The sequence below is a fragment of the Gossypium hirsutum genome, chromosome D10, assembly GCF_007990345.1.
Source record: "Gossypium hirsutum isolate 1008001.06 chromosome D10, Gossypium_hirsutum_v2.1, whole genome shotgun sequence".
NCBI classification, from domain to species: Eukaryota; Viridiplantae; Streptophyta; class Magnoliopsida; order Malvales; family Malvaceae; genus Gossypium; species Gossypium hirsutum.
The window spans coordinates 61943374-61961572 of record NC_053446.1 but is presented as its reverse complement, the minus strand read 5'-3'; the positions used below and the strand labels follow the sequence as shown (position 1 = coordinate 61961572).

Sequence of the window (18199 nt, the reverse complement as noted above, 5' to 3'; positions counted from 1 at the left end):
GGTCTACAAAATTTAGAAAAAAGGGTTCGGGAGTCGGTTACGTACGAGAAAGAATTAGCACCCTCGTAACACCCAAAATTGGTACCTAGTTGATTAATTAATGTCTTAGTGTCGAAAATTGAAAACTTTGAAGAGATTTAAAATACGATCCTTTGCTTTAAAACTTATATGAAACGAGATGCTCATTGAGATCTTCTCATTTCGGAAAGAGAAAATGTAACACCCAATGAGTTAGGGTACGATATTTCGCTTCTTTGAAAATGAGCTTATCTAAGAGCTCGCACAATAAAATTTAAAAGGATATTCAATTGTTTAAGTCGTATAAAAATTGCAACCCAATACGTTAGGGCACAATTTCTAAAAACACTAAACATTGAATATTGTCTTTATTTATTTTTTAGAAAAAATCTTCATCTCGAGAAAATAACGTGTCACATCCAATGCATTAGGACTAGACCGCCCGACCCGACGGCCCGCTTGAAATATGGGAGGGTTTGGGTAAAAATATAGGCCCGAAATATGGGCTTGGGCAAAATTTTAGGCCCGTTTAAAAATGGGCCGGGCCTCGGGCAAGATTTTTTTGGCCCGAGCCCGGCCCGGCCCGAAAAATATTAAATATATATATTTTTTATTTTTAAAATATAATAGTTTTTATTTTAAGTTTATTTACTTTCATTTCCTTGACTAGTGTTACAAAATAATAATAATAAAACATCAAGTTTGTTTTACTAATCAAATGTTAGATTTTGTTACAAGAGTTAATACAATTAATACAATTAATAATTTAATAAATTTACTAATCAAATGTTAGATTTTATTACAACAATTAATACAATTAATAATTTGATAAATTTACTAATCAAATGTTAGATTTTATTACAACAATTAATACAATTAACAATTAATAATTTGATAATTTTACTAACAATTAATTTTAATAACAATTAGTTTTAATTTTATTAAAAAATAATTTTAATTTTAATTTTAATTTTAACTTAAAACGGGTCGGGCCGGGCCGGACCAAGCTCGGGCCCCATATTTTTTTCTTCGGGCTGGGCATGGGCAAAATCTCAGGCCCATATTTTGGGCCGGGCCGGGCTCGGGCCTAGTAAACGGGCTGAAATTTTTAATTAACTTAATTTTGATTAATTAAAAAACTAATTAAGATATAAAAAACAACTTAAAGTTGTCATTTTTTTTTTGTTCCACCGTTTGAGCTAAGGGAAACCTAGAAAACCATTGATAAAGTGTTAAGCTACTCGGTCCTTGCATGAATCAAAATTTTGTTTTTCGTAAATTTTATATTTTTGAAATAGTAAAAGCTCAATTTAGCTAATTCGAGTAGTATTTTTCAGAATTGTTTAAGTTTTTTAAAATTTTTGTTGATGAATTCTTGAAGTTTTTGATGTTTAATGGTTAGATTCTAAGCTTAGATATGAAAAATGACTAATTTGTAAAGTGAAAATTATTAGTTTTGAACATAAGGACTAAAGTGTTAGTTTTGAAAAATATTTTGACAATTTCTGTAATTATAGACAATAGAGGGTCTTTGAAGGATGTAATTGGGATCAATTTTGAAATCAAGGCTCAAATTTGGAAAATATGATAATTTCGATTTTAAGGACTAAATTGAATAAAATGAAAAATTTAGGGAACATTAAAAAATTGAAATTGATCTGTCATATGCTTATAATAGGATGTTACTAAGCATTTGAAATTGAAAAATTAAAATGAATTATTGTATAGGTCAAGAATTAAACCAACATTGTGGAATTATATTACTCTATGTTTAGGTCTAATTGTCAAGTTGAGTAATTTATTGTGTATAAGTGTAAAATGAGGTAAGTTAATGTTTCATGTCCATGACTTACCATGCATTTAAGATGCTTACTCTATTTTTGTTTTCTTTTTCTACAGTTCATACGCTTGTGAAACTTATTGATCAGATCGCCTCTGAGCTTACATAATCTAACTTTGATTCGGTAGCTTTTTATTATTATCATTTTATGTTAGATTATGTGATGTGTACATAGGTGTTGTATGAAATGGATCGGAACTTGGGAATGATAGTTTGGTTTAACCCTTGTCTCATGTAACTTATATGTGCATGAATGTGGAGTATTATGTTGAGCTATTTGTTTGGTTGAGTATGAAATAAGAGAAGGGAAAAGAGATTAATAAATAGTTTATAGGCATGGTAAGTTAAATATATGATATAATAGATTAATAAATAGTTTTGGTGACAAATTAGGCACATTGACTTGGTTGGTTGGTATTGGTTTAATATTGTGTTATGGTATGTTTTTTTGATTGTTTTTGTGTAGATTGTGTAAAATGCATCAAAGGGCGTGTTTGAAGGGTTGACATGAAATAATCATTAAATATTAAAATAAAATAAATATTAATAATTTTATACATTTTTTATTTATTGAAAATTTTTATATGGTCATCTTAACATTATTTTAATGTTTACATTAGAGTAGAATTATATATTTAGTATACGTTTATTTTTTTTACTATGTTCTAAATTACATAATGTACAAAAATAACATAATATAGAGTATTATAAATTTAAAATGGGTCAGGTCGGGCTCAGGCATTGAATGTTTAAGTCCGAGCCTGACTCATATTTTAAATTGGCCTATTTTTTTTACCCAAACCCTCTCAAATTTCAAACGAATCTTCGGACCTGGGTGGGTAACCAGTCCATGAACAGATCTAATAAAAATATATTATATACAGATATAGATAAACAAATATAGATATAAATTTTAAAAGTTATAAATAAATTAATTAACTTTGTTTATAAAATAAAATACTTAAATTGCGCTTATTAAGTTGTAATGCCTAAATTATTCCTACTGCTTTTTTTTATTCTACCTAAACTATTCTTATTAATTTCTTATACTCCTAAAATGCTCTTATTTATATTAAATAAAAAATAACTAATAATAAGATTTTAAATTTTATAAACAATTTAATTAAATTTGTTTACAAAATACCTAAATTTCTCTTATTAAGTTGTAATGCTTAAATTATCCCTAATAATTTTTTATTCTACCTAAAATACCCCTATTTAACTCCTAAAGGTTTCTTACAAGTGGATTTTATATAATATATAAATAATTTATGATATTCTTTATTTTTAATTTATAAAATCTTGAAATTTCTTTTTGTAATTTTTACTTATTTTGTAGTCGGAGAAAATAAAAAAATAAGAAATTATGGATTCAAACATGTTGAGGTACGTTTTTCTTCTGATTTAATGGTTGAAAAATTTTTATTTTTCATATCGGATTGAGTCAAATCCAGACAGCTTTTTCATGATTTTTTTCCATCTACAAAATTCAAATTTGAATAATATCGAATTCGATCCAATTGATTTTACTTAATTTGGGTTTGCTATGTAAACTTTTTCTTTCTTTCTTTTATTGGTTGCACAATATGGTATATTATGGGTATTTATTGTGTAAGATGTTATACTTTTTGCCATTCACGTTATTTGAGTGATGAATTCATTTTTTATATAATTGGTAACAGAGCTTTTAAGCTTATTGTACACACATACACATACACAAAAACACACACACACACAAATTACCCTTTTACTTGGGCAAGTATGGTTTTTGGCGCCTTTGACAACACTGGACTTATGGTGCTATGAGATGCAGCAACAAGGTGGTGAAGATGACGGTGGTGGTGATGTTTTTCTTTTCACAGCAACATTTTTAGGTGACGCTTCGATAGAATCGGCAGTTGCAGGTGTGATTTCATATTCGGGTACCGTTGTTTCTCCACGATAGGCCATTCCCTCCTCGTCCGGATGCGGTGGAGGAGGATTAATTGTTATGGTTTTTTAATTAATTGGAAGATCAATTGAACAATTGCACCTTTTAAGTCAAACGGTGTTGAATGTGGATGTGGATTGTAATCCACTATCACATGTTAATTAAGCTTATAGGTTAATTAACTTAATTTTGGTTAATTAAAAAACTAATTAAGAAATAAAAAGCAACTTAAAGTTGTCGTCTTTTAATTCTTTTTATTTTCTTCCACCGTATGAGCTAAGGAAAACCTAGAAAACCATTGTTGAAGTCTTAAGCTATTCGGTCCTTGTATGTAAGTGAATTAAAATTTCGTCTTTCGTAAATTTTATGTTTTTAAGATAATAGGAGCTCGATTTAGCTAATGTATTTATTATTTTTTTAAATTATTTAAGTTTTTTAAAGTTGTCATCGATGATTTCTTGAAGCTTTTAGTGTTTAATGGTTAGATTCTAAGCTTACATATGAAAAAGAGAGAGACTATAATTTATAAAGTGAATATTGTTAATTTTGTACATAATGACTAAAGTGTTAATTTTGAAAAATATTTTGAAATTGGTATGAATTTTTTGTAATTATAGACCAAAGAGGGTCTTTGAAGGATGTAAATGAGATCAATTTTGAAATTGAGGCTTAAATTTGAAAAATATGGTAATTTCGGTTTTAGGGATTAAATTTAATAAAATGAAAAATTTTGGTGAGCATTCAAAAATTAAAATTAAATTGTCATATGCTTATAAGAGGATGTTACTAAGTATTTGGAATCGACAAAAATAAAATGAATTATTGCATAGATTAAGAATTGAACGAATCTTATGAAATTATGTTACTATATTTAGGTTTAAGTGTAAAGTGAGGTAAGTTAATGTTTTATGCTCATAACTTACAAAGCATTCAAAATATTTAAGCTGTTTTTTTTTTTGTAGTTCATACGCTTGCGAAACCTATTAATTGGATTGTCTCTGAGTTTATATAATTCAACTTTGATTCGGTAATTCTTTTTAATTATTTTATGTCTGGTTATGTGACAATGTACATTTGTTGGAATGAATGAATGGAAATTGAAAGTAACTTTCCTTTGAATTTTTTTTTCTTACCTTATTTCATTTATATAAGTTGGATCTCGTAGGATGTCAGTCCGATTGTATATAGATTTTTCTTATAATTTTGTACGTGTTTTTATCAGTTTCTCAAAGTATATAGAATTATATGTTGTACATGTATGTACATTTATTGCCAACACTGCTTCTGTTATATGCATTTGCAATTCTACTTCTCTGTGATCATTGGTTACTGCAAATTAACTACCATTGTTCAATTAAGCATAAAATAACAATAGTATGAAATTGAAACCAATTAAAGGGTATTAGTATAATTAAAATTAAGCATAAGATAATTATAGCATGAAATTGAAACCTATTTACTGAAATAAATTCAGTTTAGAACCTGGAAATTATAGTAAAAAATTGAGGAGTTAATATAGTGTTTGACACTTGATTTTAGTTTTAATGTTCAATTGAAGAGTCGGCCCCTAGAAAGTTTTTTTGTTGAAAATTTAAGTTATCCTTTTCAATATAAATAAACGATAGATTATGTTCTTGTTCAATTTTTATAAATAAAACTTCAAGTAAGTCCAACAGCTATAACTATGATATATAAACATCAGAATTTTCTATTTATAACCCCAATCTTGGGATCTAAAGTAATGCTTAAATTAAGCACGGTTTGGATCACCCCTGTCCAAATAAATTGTAATTGTTTGTATAATTGCTTAAGATCAAAGTCCGTATATTATTTGCATTAAATCTAAATATTATTATCCGAATTAAATAAATTATTTGTTAGGTTCTCAAGTCTCTTAAAAGAGAAATTAATTTATAGACCCTTCGTACCATATCATTCATAGCCTCTTTCGAATTATTTAATGACATTTTAGCAATTACTTTTGAATTCCAAATCTCGAACTCGAACCTTGAACCCCAAAATTAGAACCTTGAATCTAAACATTGAACTTTTTTAAGATTTAGGGTTTCAGGTTTAGAGTTCAGAATTTAGGGGTCGGGATTTGAGGCTCAGGGTAAAATATTTATCAAAATTATGTATCAATAATATGAAAAATTTGTTGAAATTTCATTAAATAATTAGAAAGAGACCATGGTTAATGTGATAGGGATGGTCCATAAAATAATTTTTCCTGCTAAACATATAAATTTAGCAAGAAAAAAACTTTAAAAAGTAAAGATGATAATGGATTTAAACTTTGAATATCCAAATTTATTTCATTATCTGTAAAATTAAAGTACATACGAATAATAAAATTCAAAAATCAATATTTGATACTGGTTGGAATTTGTTACAATAATTATAATAACCCGATTGGAAAACACTATCCATGAAACATGAAATTGAATCCCTACTTTCTTTGATGAGTTTTGCAATAGGCTGAGTGGCCAATTATTTCAATAACTTAAACAATTGAGAAATAGTTTAATTATTGTATTAAGCTCTTACGCGACTCAAAACTTAATAATTGTTTATTTAATTTTGATAAATGAATAGAAATTTAACTATTTATTTTTATTATAATTAAAATATTCATAAACTATTGGCTATTTATTACATGACTACAGGAAAGTTAGAGAGTTCTCTCAGTGAATGTTCGTTTGTGTCCTTTTCAATTCTCTCTAAGAATCATTTCTACTAAAAGAAACCTCTATAAAGAAGTGACTGGTTGGGGATTCACTGCAATACACACAATTTCATATCGACCAATACCATCCATGGCCGCCACCACCACCACTGTGAGCTTGAAGCTTATATGCAGAAGCAACCTTATGACAATATGTTGTAAGGCTGCTTGCAAAAGAAGGCATGCTCGGATGTCTTGCAAACCCTTACGAGAGCGTTGAAAAATTGAGTGATTCATTCATTCTGCTAACAACAAAGAAGGACACGTTGTTGAAACCTAAATATTCTTCAAGCTTGCCAGCCAATGTTCCTGTCTTGTTGCCAAACATTCAATCATCAACAACACAAAGGTTTTACCAGTGTTCATATGGTTATAAAGGGTCATCGTATGGTTATAATGGACTGTATGATGACAGTTGTTTGTATTACACACATGATCCAACAACTACTTGCCCTTCTTGGTCTGGAGTCAATGAACATCCCTGCAACATTTGTACACCTGCCGCCAAATAAGGTTTCAACATCATCACCTACTGCAAAGGAGGGTTATGTGAAAGGGGTCATTACGTATACAATCATGGACGACCTGACAGTTACACCAATCTCGACTATTTCTATCGTAGCTATGCTCTATAAGTTCAACCTCGAACAAGTTGAGGATTTGGAAGAGGAAGTGGTAAATGTAGGAATGAATGAGGTGAACATTATTATCCCGTTTGTTTATAAGTTGTTTTAAAAAAGACAGGAGGTTCCATGGCTTTTGTTTGGTTCATGTTTCAGGGATTGGAGCTCCTGAAGTCACCGCTAAAGTCCAAGACCGTTCTTACTGATCTGTTGCTTACCCAAAAGGCCAGGAAGAAGCGTTGTAAATGACGACAAATGCTTGATGCATCGCTGATATGTTCAGAAATATACAAAAGCTGTTGGCTGATGTAGATATTTTCGTTGCTCATATCTGTTGATTTCAGTATTTAGATGTGTTTGAAGTTACAACTGTTATGAACCGAGTCAGATGGTTATTACATATATTTGATCTTTCAATGATTTGTTCATGTTATAATCTAGTTTCAAACTAATGTTATTAAAACAATTGTTGGACTGGGTAAAGCAAAAGATTTTACCAATCGGAATGGTGAATCGGTATAAAGCAATGGTGAAAAGCAAATTTATATTAGAGGGGATAAGGAGAAATGTGTTGGAGAAGCGTGTGGCTTGGCAGAAGAGTAGAGCTGGAAAAGAAGTTGAGAGAGCTTTAAAAAGGAGCAGAATCCCACATTTCATAGAGACAGACAATGCCACTCTACTACCATGGTTTATAAATAAAAGCGCAGATGAATTTTGCAAAAGCATGGAGCCGTGCTGTGAGCACAGTGCGAACTATTCTTTCGCCTTTTACTAAAGAATACCGTGTGCTCCCCGCCTAAAGCGGCATAGGCCTATTTTTGGAGGGTTGTTTTGTTACTGGAATGACCCATTAAGTTTTATTTCAAAGTTTTTCCTACTTCTGCTTTGGAATTGAGGGGTTGAAATTACTGAATTTGTTAGACAATGCCTTGTCTTAAGGCTACTTACTAAACTAGGAATAGTTTGATGGCCTTTTAAATCTCTATGACAGCCGTACATACAGTCAGCAGCAAACAAAGACACCCTGTTTGAAGCCTATGGGTTTTTATGACTATGCCTACTCTTGTTTCCAAACAAGCAATCCTCAACATCCTCCATCAATCTTTACAGAGGTAGCAACCATCAAAGTGATAATTGTGTCATGCATGTGGCAAAATAATAATCCAAAATCTCTTTGTCCTGCCTGCTACAATGTTACGAACCCAAAATATGACACTTGTGAAACTTATAAACAAGGGTTCATCCTCAGGTGAGGGTGTTACTTGTATTGTCATGGATGAACTAATGGTGAGGCCCATGTTAGCTATTCCTAGTATCACTTTGCTCAATAAAGTTCAAAGTCCAGAATGGTATTGGTATGGGAATGGATGAGGTAAAGGATCCCTTTTAGTGTATATGTAAGTTTGCATGCAGGGATCCAATCTCTCTTGAAGTTGGAAACCATAGCCCTATACTTAGAGCAAAATGATAAAAATTATACCAATCTGTATGCTATAATAGATATACAATATGAGACCTGAAAATAGTTGAAAGAGTCCCTTGTTAATCACTTCAACTCAGTTTGTTTGAGACCCAATGAAGGAAAGTAGTCATATTTTGCTTTTGGCCATCTAATTCCCATTAGTCATTGATTGATATCTAACAACATGGCTGCCAACACTTGTATTTTTATTGTAAGATAGGAAGTACTATTTTACATGCATGAATTTGTATTTCTTATTATATTAATTTGATAATTAAGTAAAATTTGAGTTTAGAAGTTAAAACAATTGTGAGTGTTCGTACAATGAAATTGATAGAGAATGGTATTGTTTTCTGAATCCATTGTGTATATATTTAATTTTAGTATCATCTCTTATTTATGGAATTCTAGCTTCTATGAGTTGTGTCTTTCAATTAATGGTGTTGGTTGCTAGCTGCAAAAATGTAATGCCTGTTAGAGTCATGGGTTTGGTGTATTTGGTATCTGCTTGTTTTACATCATTTGGATTTTCCATTTATTTTTTAATGAGGAGGTAGAGGTGGAAAAGAAGTTGCTGAGGTTTAGAAAGAAGCAGAATCCCACATTCCTTAAGGACAGACAAGGCCACTCTACCATCTTTTATAAACGAAAGCGAAAACCAGCTCCCCAAATCACGGAGCCGTGCGGTGAGCACAGAGCGAACTATTCTTTCGCCTTTTACTAAAGAGTACCTTGTGCTTGCCGCTTATAGCGGCATACGCCTATTTTTGGAGGCCTATTTCCTTTTACGGAATGGCCCATCAAGATCTAGTTCAAAATATTCTTTTGATAGTGATCTATTTTTTGAACTTTTTTTTTTCTTTTCTTTTTCCCCATTAGTTTTAACAAATGGAAAATATAGAAAAGTTACATTATAAGAGATGAAAAAGGGAGGAAAGTAGAGATGAAAAAGGGAGGAAAGTAGAGGGAGAAGTAGAAAAGAAAAATAAAGAAGAATAAAGTTAAAAGAAAAGAAAAGAAAAATTTAAATTTCTCAAAATGAAAAAATATGGGGACCAATTGTATAATATGACTTAAATTTTTTGTTTGAAATGATGATTTATCGTGTCATGTCAGTTTATCATTGCATCGTTAATAATAATTAATGTCTCAGTGACTAAAATGTTATAATACGTTAACGTAAATGATTTAAACATAACATTTCAAACATAAATGACTAAAACGTAGCATGAAATAAATAAAAGTGACTATTTTGATTCTTATTATATTAGTTTATTAATTAATTAAAATATGAGTTGAGAAGGTAAAACAAACATGAATTTCTTCGATGAAATTTATGGACAATGATATTCTTTTGTGAACCCATTGTGAATGTTTTTCCTCAAAAATTGTTTATATTTAACAAGCACAATCTCTTATTATCAATTATGGCTCTCTTTGTATGAGTTGTCTTTTAATTTATGATGCTCTTAATAGTTGCAAAATAATATAATGTCCGTTAGAGCCCTAGGTTTTTGGCATTTGCTTGTTTTACATTCTTTGGATTTTTCATTTATTTCTTTAAATATTAGTATTTGATATTTTTGTTTTGACACATATATCAACTTATGTAAGTCTATAAAAAACCCATCATATTTTCGGTAATAACTTATTCATATCTATATTCGATACTCATTGTCTAGACAATCAAGTCCAAAAATTTTACATTCCAGCGTGAATTATGGACCACAAATCAGGCTACGAACTCTTATCTATTCTACACTCCCAATGAATAATATAGCTGCATCCAACTTTCTTACATTGAAGGGACAGATCAAGGCAGTGCTTACCACATCTATGACATTCTGGATAAAACTCAACCCTTTTGACAAAAGTGAGATGATGTGGATGAACTTCTTTTTTGTAGATGGTCCCAGGCTTAATAAATGGATATTATTTAAGAACACATTTGGGATGAGCTGAAGTGTTACAAGCTGAACAATGATAAAACCAATGTTTGGGATTCCTTTCCTCTTCACAAATATCACAATAATGACCTTCTGAATAATTGTCATCATCCTCGTGATAAGTGAGTTTGAAAGGATGTACATCAGAACTATGTTGAGCTGTAAGAGGCAATATAATACAGGCCACGTCCAAGTTAAAATTGCAAAGCTTACAAGTGAATCCGTTATCTTCAGACTTACCACAACCTCTACACAATTCTTTATTCTTGCTAAGAAAGCGACGGAGGCGATGTTCATGTCCTTCACATTTGGGCATATCAGAAAGCAAAGAACATCGCAAACAATGACTTACTTTGCATTTATCACAGGTATAGGCAAAGCCACTTGTTAAACTGTTGCAAAAATTACATTGAAAAATGCGACCAGAAGTAAGTTGTTGAAGCGTTTGGCAATAGTGAAACCAAAGATGCTTCTTCGTACTTAATGCAGCACAAGCTTTGTGGAGGAAGAAATCACATTCTGAACAATAACAATAAGAAGTATCGATGGGTAGAAGGCAACCGTCGCATTGTTTTAAATCTCTAATGTCTCCACTCAGTATTAAGTTATGCGGATGAATTTCTCACAAATCGACAGGTTCATCTGAGTCCGTTTCCTCTTCTGTTTCTGTAGAGTCAACCTCGTAATACAAACCACTGTCTTTTGTTGCACACTTTACATGGACTATGTAATTGCATTTGGAACAAAAGTAACCCCCATGCTCTTTCTTCACCTCTTCTAAGCAAAATCTACATTCCCACGATTCAGATTCATTTTGGTCCAGGAAATATGTGTGGGCAATGCGGTGCTGATGTCGATAGAATCTGATGATACGTGGCACTGAAATGCAATTTTTATGGACAAAAATACCGCATGTGGAACAAAGATAAGGAACATAATTCCCTAAAGTGCCACAAGCATCACAAAATGAGACTTGTCTTGGCAATAGGGTAAATGGATGTTCATGATGAAGTTTATCTTCTATAATCGGTGGTGATGACACACACCTACTATGAAGGACAAACTTGCAAATTGAACAAAAATACACGACATCATTAAGGTTGGTGGTTTCTTGGCATATTTGACAAGGAAGACATTCGTCGACAGATTGAAGAATAAGAGGATGTTTGCGATGGAAAGGCTGATTGATTTTGGTAGGTATTGTGGCACATTCGATATGAAGGGCAATTTTGCAAAGTGAACAACAATAAACAAATCCCCGATGTTGGGGCTTTTGACAAATCTTGCAGGAGAGCCTTTGACTGTTAAATTGTAATAAGATAGGATGTTCTTGGTGGAAGAGGTGATTGATTTCTGCTGGTAGATCAACACATTTTACATGCAGGTAAAAGCCACAATTAGGAGAAAAGTAAACAGAATCTAATAATGGCTTCCAACAAGCAAAACATTCAGCTTTTTTGAGTTCTTCAGTAACATTTCCTGTATTGATGGATGGATCTATACGGGGAATGTCTTGAAACTCTGCAATCCTTTTCTCAGCAATGCTATGAGAAAATAATGCACATTTGATATGAAAGTCTAACTTGCAAGAACAATGATAAACAAAATTCTCACAGGGTTTTCTGCAGAAATCGCAGGTGGCCGTGCCGGTCTTGTATGGATTCCTTGTAAGAAGATTAAGGTTGTGATTGCGATGGAAAGGGTGATTCATCTCAGCAGGTGCCTCAGCACACTGCTTGTGTAGGTAAAACCGACACTCCACACAGGGAAAGCTCGAACCTGACACTAACTCTCCACATCCTGAGCAATTCACCTTTTCGATTTCGTGGCCCTGGCTTTCAATGAACACCAGTGGATGTTGATGGCTAAAGTGTTGAAGACTCATCTTTGTGTTTATGTTTGTTTGGTTGCTAGTTTGTGTGTTAAATAACAACAAAATGGGTTGATGGAAGCTAAGCTTATAAATCAAATATTTATATTGTTGGAATTTATGAGAATCATAAAATGCTTGTGAGAATGGTAAGTAGTAGTAAACCCGAGATGCTTTAACTTTTCCTTATTTCTAAGTTATGCTCTTTTTTTGTAACTTACGAAAAGAAAAGGATAAATAATTATTCATTTAATTATTACTTTGGAAAAGTTAGAAAAGAAGTTTACTCATTATGTGGTTGAAGCATTTAGATTAATAGTGTAATGTCCTTCCTACGAAAATGACTCTATATGTAATCTTGAAAGGAAAATTTAATTGAATGGAAAACTTTAATAAAAATAAAGTATATATGAGATTACATATTTTAATTTTCAATGCTTTAACTTTTCCCTAGCTTATTGTTTTGTACATGAAATATTGTGGGAGCAAAGGAATAAACATTAATCAAGTTATTTTAAAAGTATTTTAAAATTAAAAATAAAAATTAAAAAATAAAATTTTTATTGAAAATGGAGTCGACTTGGGTTTTAGAAAATGAAAACGAAAATGGGAGTCGCCACCGATCCTTTTTGATGAGGTGTGATCGGATCACCTCGAAAAGTGGTTGTTTTTAATAAACGATTTGATTTCATTAAAACAACAAGTTTGGTCCACGAAATTCAGAAAAACGAGTTCGAGAGTCGGTTACGCATGAGGAAGGATTAGCACCCTTGATACGCCCAAAATTGGTACCTAATTGATTAGTTAATGTCTTAATGTCGAAAATTGAAAACTTTAAAGAAATTTAAAATACGATCCTTAGAAAACTCGAATGTCATGGATTGAAATTCAAGAGGATATTTGGCTATTTGGTTAAACGAGAAATCGAAACCCAGCACATTAGGGTACGTTCCTCGAATTTCCAAACGCACAACATTGCCTTATTTTGAAATTTTTGAAAGGATATTTGGCTATTTGGTTGAATGAGAAAAATCGACACCCAGCACATTAGGGCACGTTTTCTCGAATTTCCAAATGCAAAACATTGTCTTATTTTAAAATTTTTAAAAGGATATTAAGCTATTTGGTTGAACGAGAAAAATCGACACCCAGCACCTTAGGGCATGTTTTCTCGAATTTCCAAACGGCAAAACCTTGCCTTATTTTAAACTTTTTAAAAGGATATTAAGCCATTTGGTTGAACGAGAAGAATCGACACCCAGCACCTTAGGGCATGTTTTCTCAAATTTCTAAACGGCAAAACATTGCCTTATTTTGAAAAATTTTCCTTTTTTGAAGTATGGTGTTAATATACATAATGAAATAATAAATATGATAATGTGAACAAAAAGAACATGAGCAAAAAATGAATAAAAAAAAACAAATCAATCATGTGTATACCATAACAAATAAATAAATAAACTAAAACATAAAAAATGGACATATAAATAAATACATAAATGAACATAAAAAATAATAAAAGAAAATAGATGAAAATTATAAAATATGAACATATGTATGTACATTTAAGGGAAATATATATGTACGTATATACATAAAATTATGGAAATATGAAAAATATATGTATGTACATATTTTAAAATTATTATATATTAAAAATATATATATATATATGAGTAAGCATATACCTATATACACGTATGTAACTATCATAAAATATAAAAAATATATATATAACTATATATATGATTCATAAAATATAAAGAACATATATAAAATACATAGTTAAAATATAAAGAACATATATAAAATACATATTTATGAAAATAATATACATATATAGAAATGTACATAGATATGTATAAAAATTGTGAAATATAAAAATATATATAGGTACGTATATGTATATATATTTATATAGATTATAAAAATATGCATATTACATATGTATATTATAAAATCACATGTATGTGTATATATATATAAGTAATTAAAATAATAACAATACTATAATAAGGTAAATATATTTAAAAATTTACATAAATAAGTATAAATGGAAATATGATGATAATAATAATAATAATAATAATAATAATAATAATAATAATAATAATAATAATAATAATAGTACTAGATTAAAACTAAAACAAAATCTCTGGGCTGAAATAAGAAATAAATTAGGGTAAGGGATTGAATTCTGATGCGCGCAAAAAAGGGGGAACCAAAATGAGAAATAAGCCAAAGGCCCCAAAACGCTGCGCTGTAATGGACCGAATTGAGACAAAAATAAAATTTTGTGGCCAAATTACGAATATGCGAAAAACTTCCATGAATGCGCTACAGAATCAAAGGGACTAATTGCGCAAATAACCCAAAAGTCAAAAACAAGCGGATCCTTCCCTCGGGTCGGGTCACCGCACGAGTTAGAGACCAAAGCGACGCCGTTTTTTGGTCTCTGAACCCTAAGCCCAAACGGCGCCGTTTTATGGGGTTATTTAAACCTAAATTTCTTTCAAAAAAATCATTTCAGGCGTTTTCCTAAAAAAACAAAAGGGGAACCCTTTTTCCCTCAAAAAGGCCAGGCCATGTAGGGTTCCTTGGTCCCTGTTGCGCCGCCGCTCAGCTCGCCGCACCGCCACTGCCTCGACGGCCGACGAAAGTCCAAATCGGCACGAAAACCCCCGTCTCGGTGAGCACCTCTCTCTTTCCTTATTTATTATTTATGTAAATAAATGCACAAAAAAAACGAAAATAACAGAAGAGTTAAAACAACTAAAACAAATAAAGTATGCTGGTAATCACCTTTGGTTTTTATATATTTGTTTTTGTGAAATGTTACAAAAGAAAGAAAAAAGGGAATCAAAACCCGAACCCCTTGACAGTAGGGGTCTTCGGCTTTTATAACCCGTTTACACTGTCTCCTTTTTTGGTTGCTACTATTTTCTTGCGTGTTTTTGCAGGTGATGGCGCAAGTGGATGGGCGGTGATGGACGTTGGCGGCGGTGGCAGTCGAGCAGCGGTAGTGGCAGGCCAAAGGTCAAAAGGCTAGACGCGGCGCCTAGGTTAGGGGCTAGGGTTTCAATTTCTGAAACCCTAGGTAGATATTTTTTAGGGAAATTGGGCCCGGGCTATTGGGCTCCGGGTTTTCTGGGTTAGGGCTATTTGGGTTTGATGTAATTGGGCTCGGGTTTAGGCTAGTTTGGTTAAGGTTAATTGTTTTGGGTTCTTGGGCTGGTAGTTGGTTTGATGAATTTGTTGGGTTGTATTTGTAAATGGGTTATTTTGGTTTTGCTGGTATAGGGCCCGGGAAAATTTGGGCTGTACAGCTGCCCCTCTCTGCTCGTTGTCGTGTAATGAGAACAGAGCAAAGACTTAAGAAAGACCAAATTTGCCCGGTCTCGCCGAGTCTTGACTGCTCTTGACGCTTCTCTTCAAGTAGCTTTGTTTCAATCCACTGCGGTTTGTTGCTTCGCTCTACTCCACTGCACTTTAGAAAGCTCTAACTCGTAGCTTCAATCTTCTTCGTACTAGCTTCAAAAGGACAAAACTTATGGTTTTAGTCTGCTCCATAAGATTCGTTAGGGAAGTAAGATTCGTTATTGTTGATCTGCTCCACTACTGCTTAGGGGGACAGAATCTACAATCTTTGATCTACTCCACTTCTACTTAGAGAGATAGGACTGCTTAGGGAGATAAGACTTGTAATCTTCAATCTATTCCACTACCAACCAGGGAGATAGAATTATTGGCTTCTTCTGTCTGTTTAACTGTAATGTTGGGGAGGTAAGATTCGACATCGTAGCTTTAATCTGTTCCACTGCACCGCTAGAGAAATGAGATTGCAATGTCGGGGAAGGAAGACTCGCCGTTGTAGCTTCAATCTATTCAGCTGCATTGCCTGGAAAAGTAAGATTCGCCGTTGTGGCCTCAATATTTTAAATTGCAATGTCGGGGAAGTGAAATTCACCGTTGTGGCTTCAATCAGTTCCGCTGCATCGTCTGGGAAGTAAGATTCACCGTTGTGGCTTCAATCTTTTAAATTGCAATGTCGGGGAAGTAAGATTTACCGTCGTAGCTTCAATCTGTTCTGCTACATCGCCTAGGAAATAAGATTCGTAGTTGTGGCTTCAATATTTTAAATTTCAGTGTCGGGGAAGCAAGATTCGCTGTTGTAACTTCAATCTATTCCACTATACCACCTGGAAGTAAGATTCGTCGTTGTGGCTTCAATCTTTTTAATTGTAATGTCGGGGAAGCGAGTTTCGCCGTTGTAGCTTCAATCTGTTGCACTTCACCGGCTGAAAGTAAGATTCGCCGTTGTAGCTTCAATCTTTTAATTGCAATGTCGGGGAAGCGAGATTCACCGATGTGACTTCAATCTGTTTCGCTGCATTGGTTGGAAGTAAGATTCGTCGTTGTGACTTCAATCTTTTAAATTGCAATGTCGAGGAAGCAAGATTTGCCGTTGTGATTTCAATCTGTTCTGCTGCATTACCTGGGAAATAAGATTCGCCGTTGTGGCTTCAATATTTTAAATTGCAATGTCGGGGAAACAAGATTCGCCGTTGTGACTTCAATCTGTTCCGCTGCATCGCCTAGGAAATAAAATTCGCCGTTATGGCTTCAATCTTTTAAATTGCAATGTCGGGGAAGCAAGATTCGCCGTTGTGACTTCAATCTGTTCCGCTGCATCGCCTGGGAAATAAGATTCGCCATTGTGGCTTCAATCTTTTAAATTGCAATATCGGGGAAGCAAGATTCGCCGTTGTGACTTCAATCTGTTCCGCTGCATCGCCTGGGAAATAAGATTCGCTGTTGTGGCTTTAATCTTCTAAATTGCAAACTATAGTATCTTCGATCTGCTTTGCTGTCAGTATAGGAAGGTAAGATCTGCCATCTTCATTGATCTGTTCTCTGGGGAACATGACCTGTATAATCCATTTGATGGACCTATTTATGCCTAGTGTTTAAGATGTCATGATTAAAATGAATCAAAATTTCCTAACTAGATGTGTATGAATAATATTTGTATGAATGCAGAATGTCATGAGAATGATCCATTTTTAATGTTTGAGTTGTTATCGCTCATTGTTTTATCACTGACGTGTTACAACGCCTTCTTGCTCGGCTGGCATATCCAAAGAAACACTTAATCAGATTGCCCCCACTGTAAACCTCTAAGTTCAATCCGCTGGATGCAAAATTTGAACTATCTTTCTCCCACTGTAACCCAAGGGTAAAAAGATATGGCTTTTTCAATCTTCTCCTATTGTAAATCAAGGATACAAAATGTGAAGCTCTTTGGTCTTTTACCCCATTTCCAAGATGTCATACAAAATGCTCATGCACAATTGCAAAATTTTCTTCTCCGAGAAAACCTTTTCTTATTACTTGGTGATCATTGCTTATTTGTTCATTGAAGCTATGTCACCAACACGGCATCTTGTCATTTTTTTCAATCAATGTTTTGACAACAAAATCCAAAAGGGTGGTATTAATTTAGACTCTTCCTTCTTAGATATTTCACCCTTTAAACTTGGTGTTTTCTAAACAATAGTCCTGTTTCAGGTTACTGTATTATTTAGAAACTTCTAGAGTAATATGCAAAACTTCTTTTGTGAATGTATTATTAGTCCATTAATCATTATTCCAATGCAACATGCTTACAAAAAGAATAAAAATGATGGATAACATAGAATTGATTCGGGAGCTTAACTCGAAGTGGATAAATTATCAAGGATAGTAAGAATAAAAAGGGGATTAATTGGGAACACGTATCTTGAAA

At 32.6% G+C, this 18199-nt stretch overlaps 1 protein-coding gene and 2 non-coding genes across 3 annotated transcripts; 2 read left to right on the top strand and 1 right to left on the bottom strand.

Annotated features, from left to right (window-relative positions):
• The first annotated feature begins 7864 nt into the window (after window positions 1-7864).
• Window positions 7865-7979, top strand: LOC121222670 (U5 spliceosomal RNA). Its single transcript, XR_005920028.1, has one exon. It is a non-coding gene; the product is annotated as a U5 spliceosomal RNA (small nuclear RNA).
• Window positions 7980-9275: 1296 nt separating this feature from the next.
• LOC121222667 (U5 spliceosomal RNA) lies at window positions 9276-9392 on the top strand. Its single transcript, XR_005920024.1, has one exon. It is a non-coding gene; the product is annotated as a U5 spliceosomal RNA (small nuclear RNA).
• Window positions 9393-11166: 1774 nt separating this feature from the next.
• LOC107930673 (uncharacterized) lies at window positions 11167-12429 on the bottom strand. Its single transcript, XM_016862383.2, has one exon. The coding sequence runs from the start codon at window positions 12427-12429 to the stop codon at window positions 11167-11169; it is 1263 nt and encodes a 420-aa protein (XP_016717872.1).
• Window positions 12430-18199: the final 5770 nt, after the last annotated feature.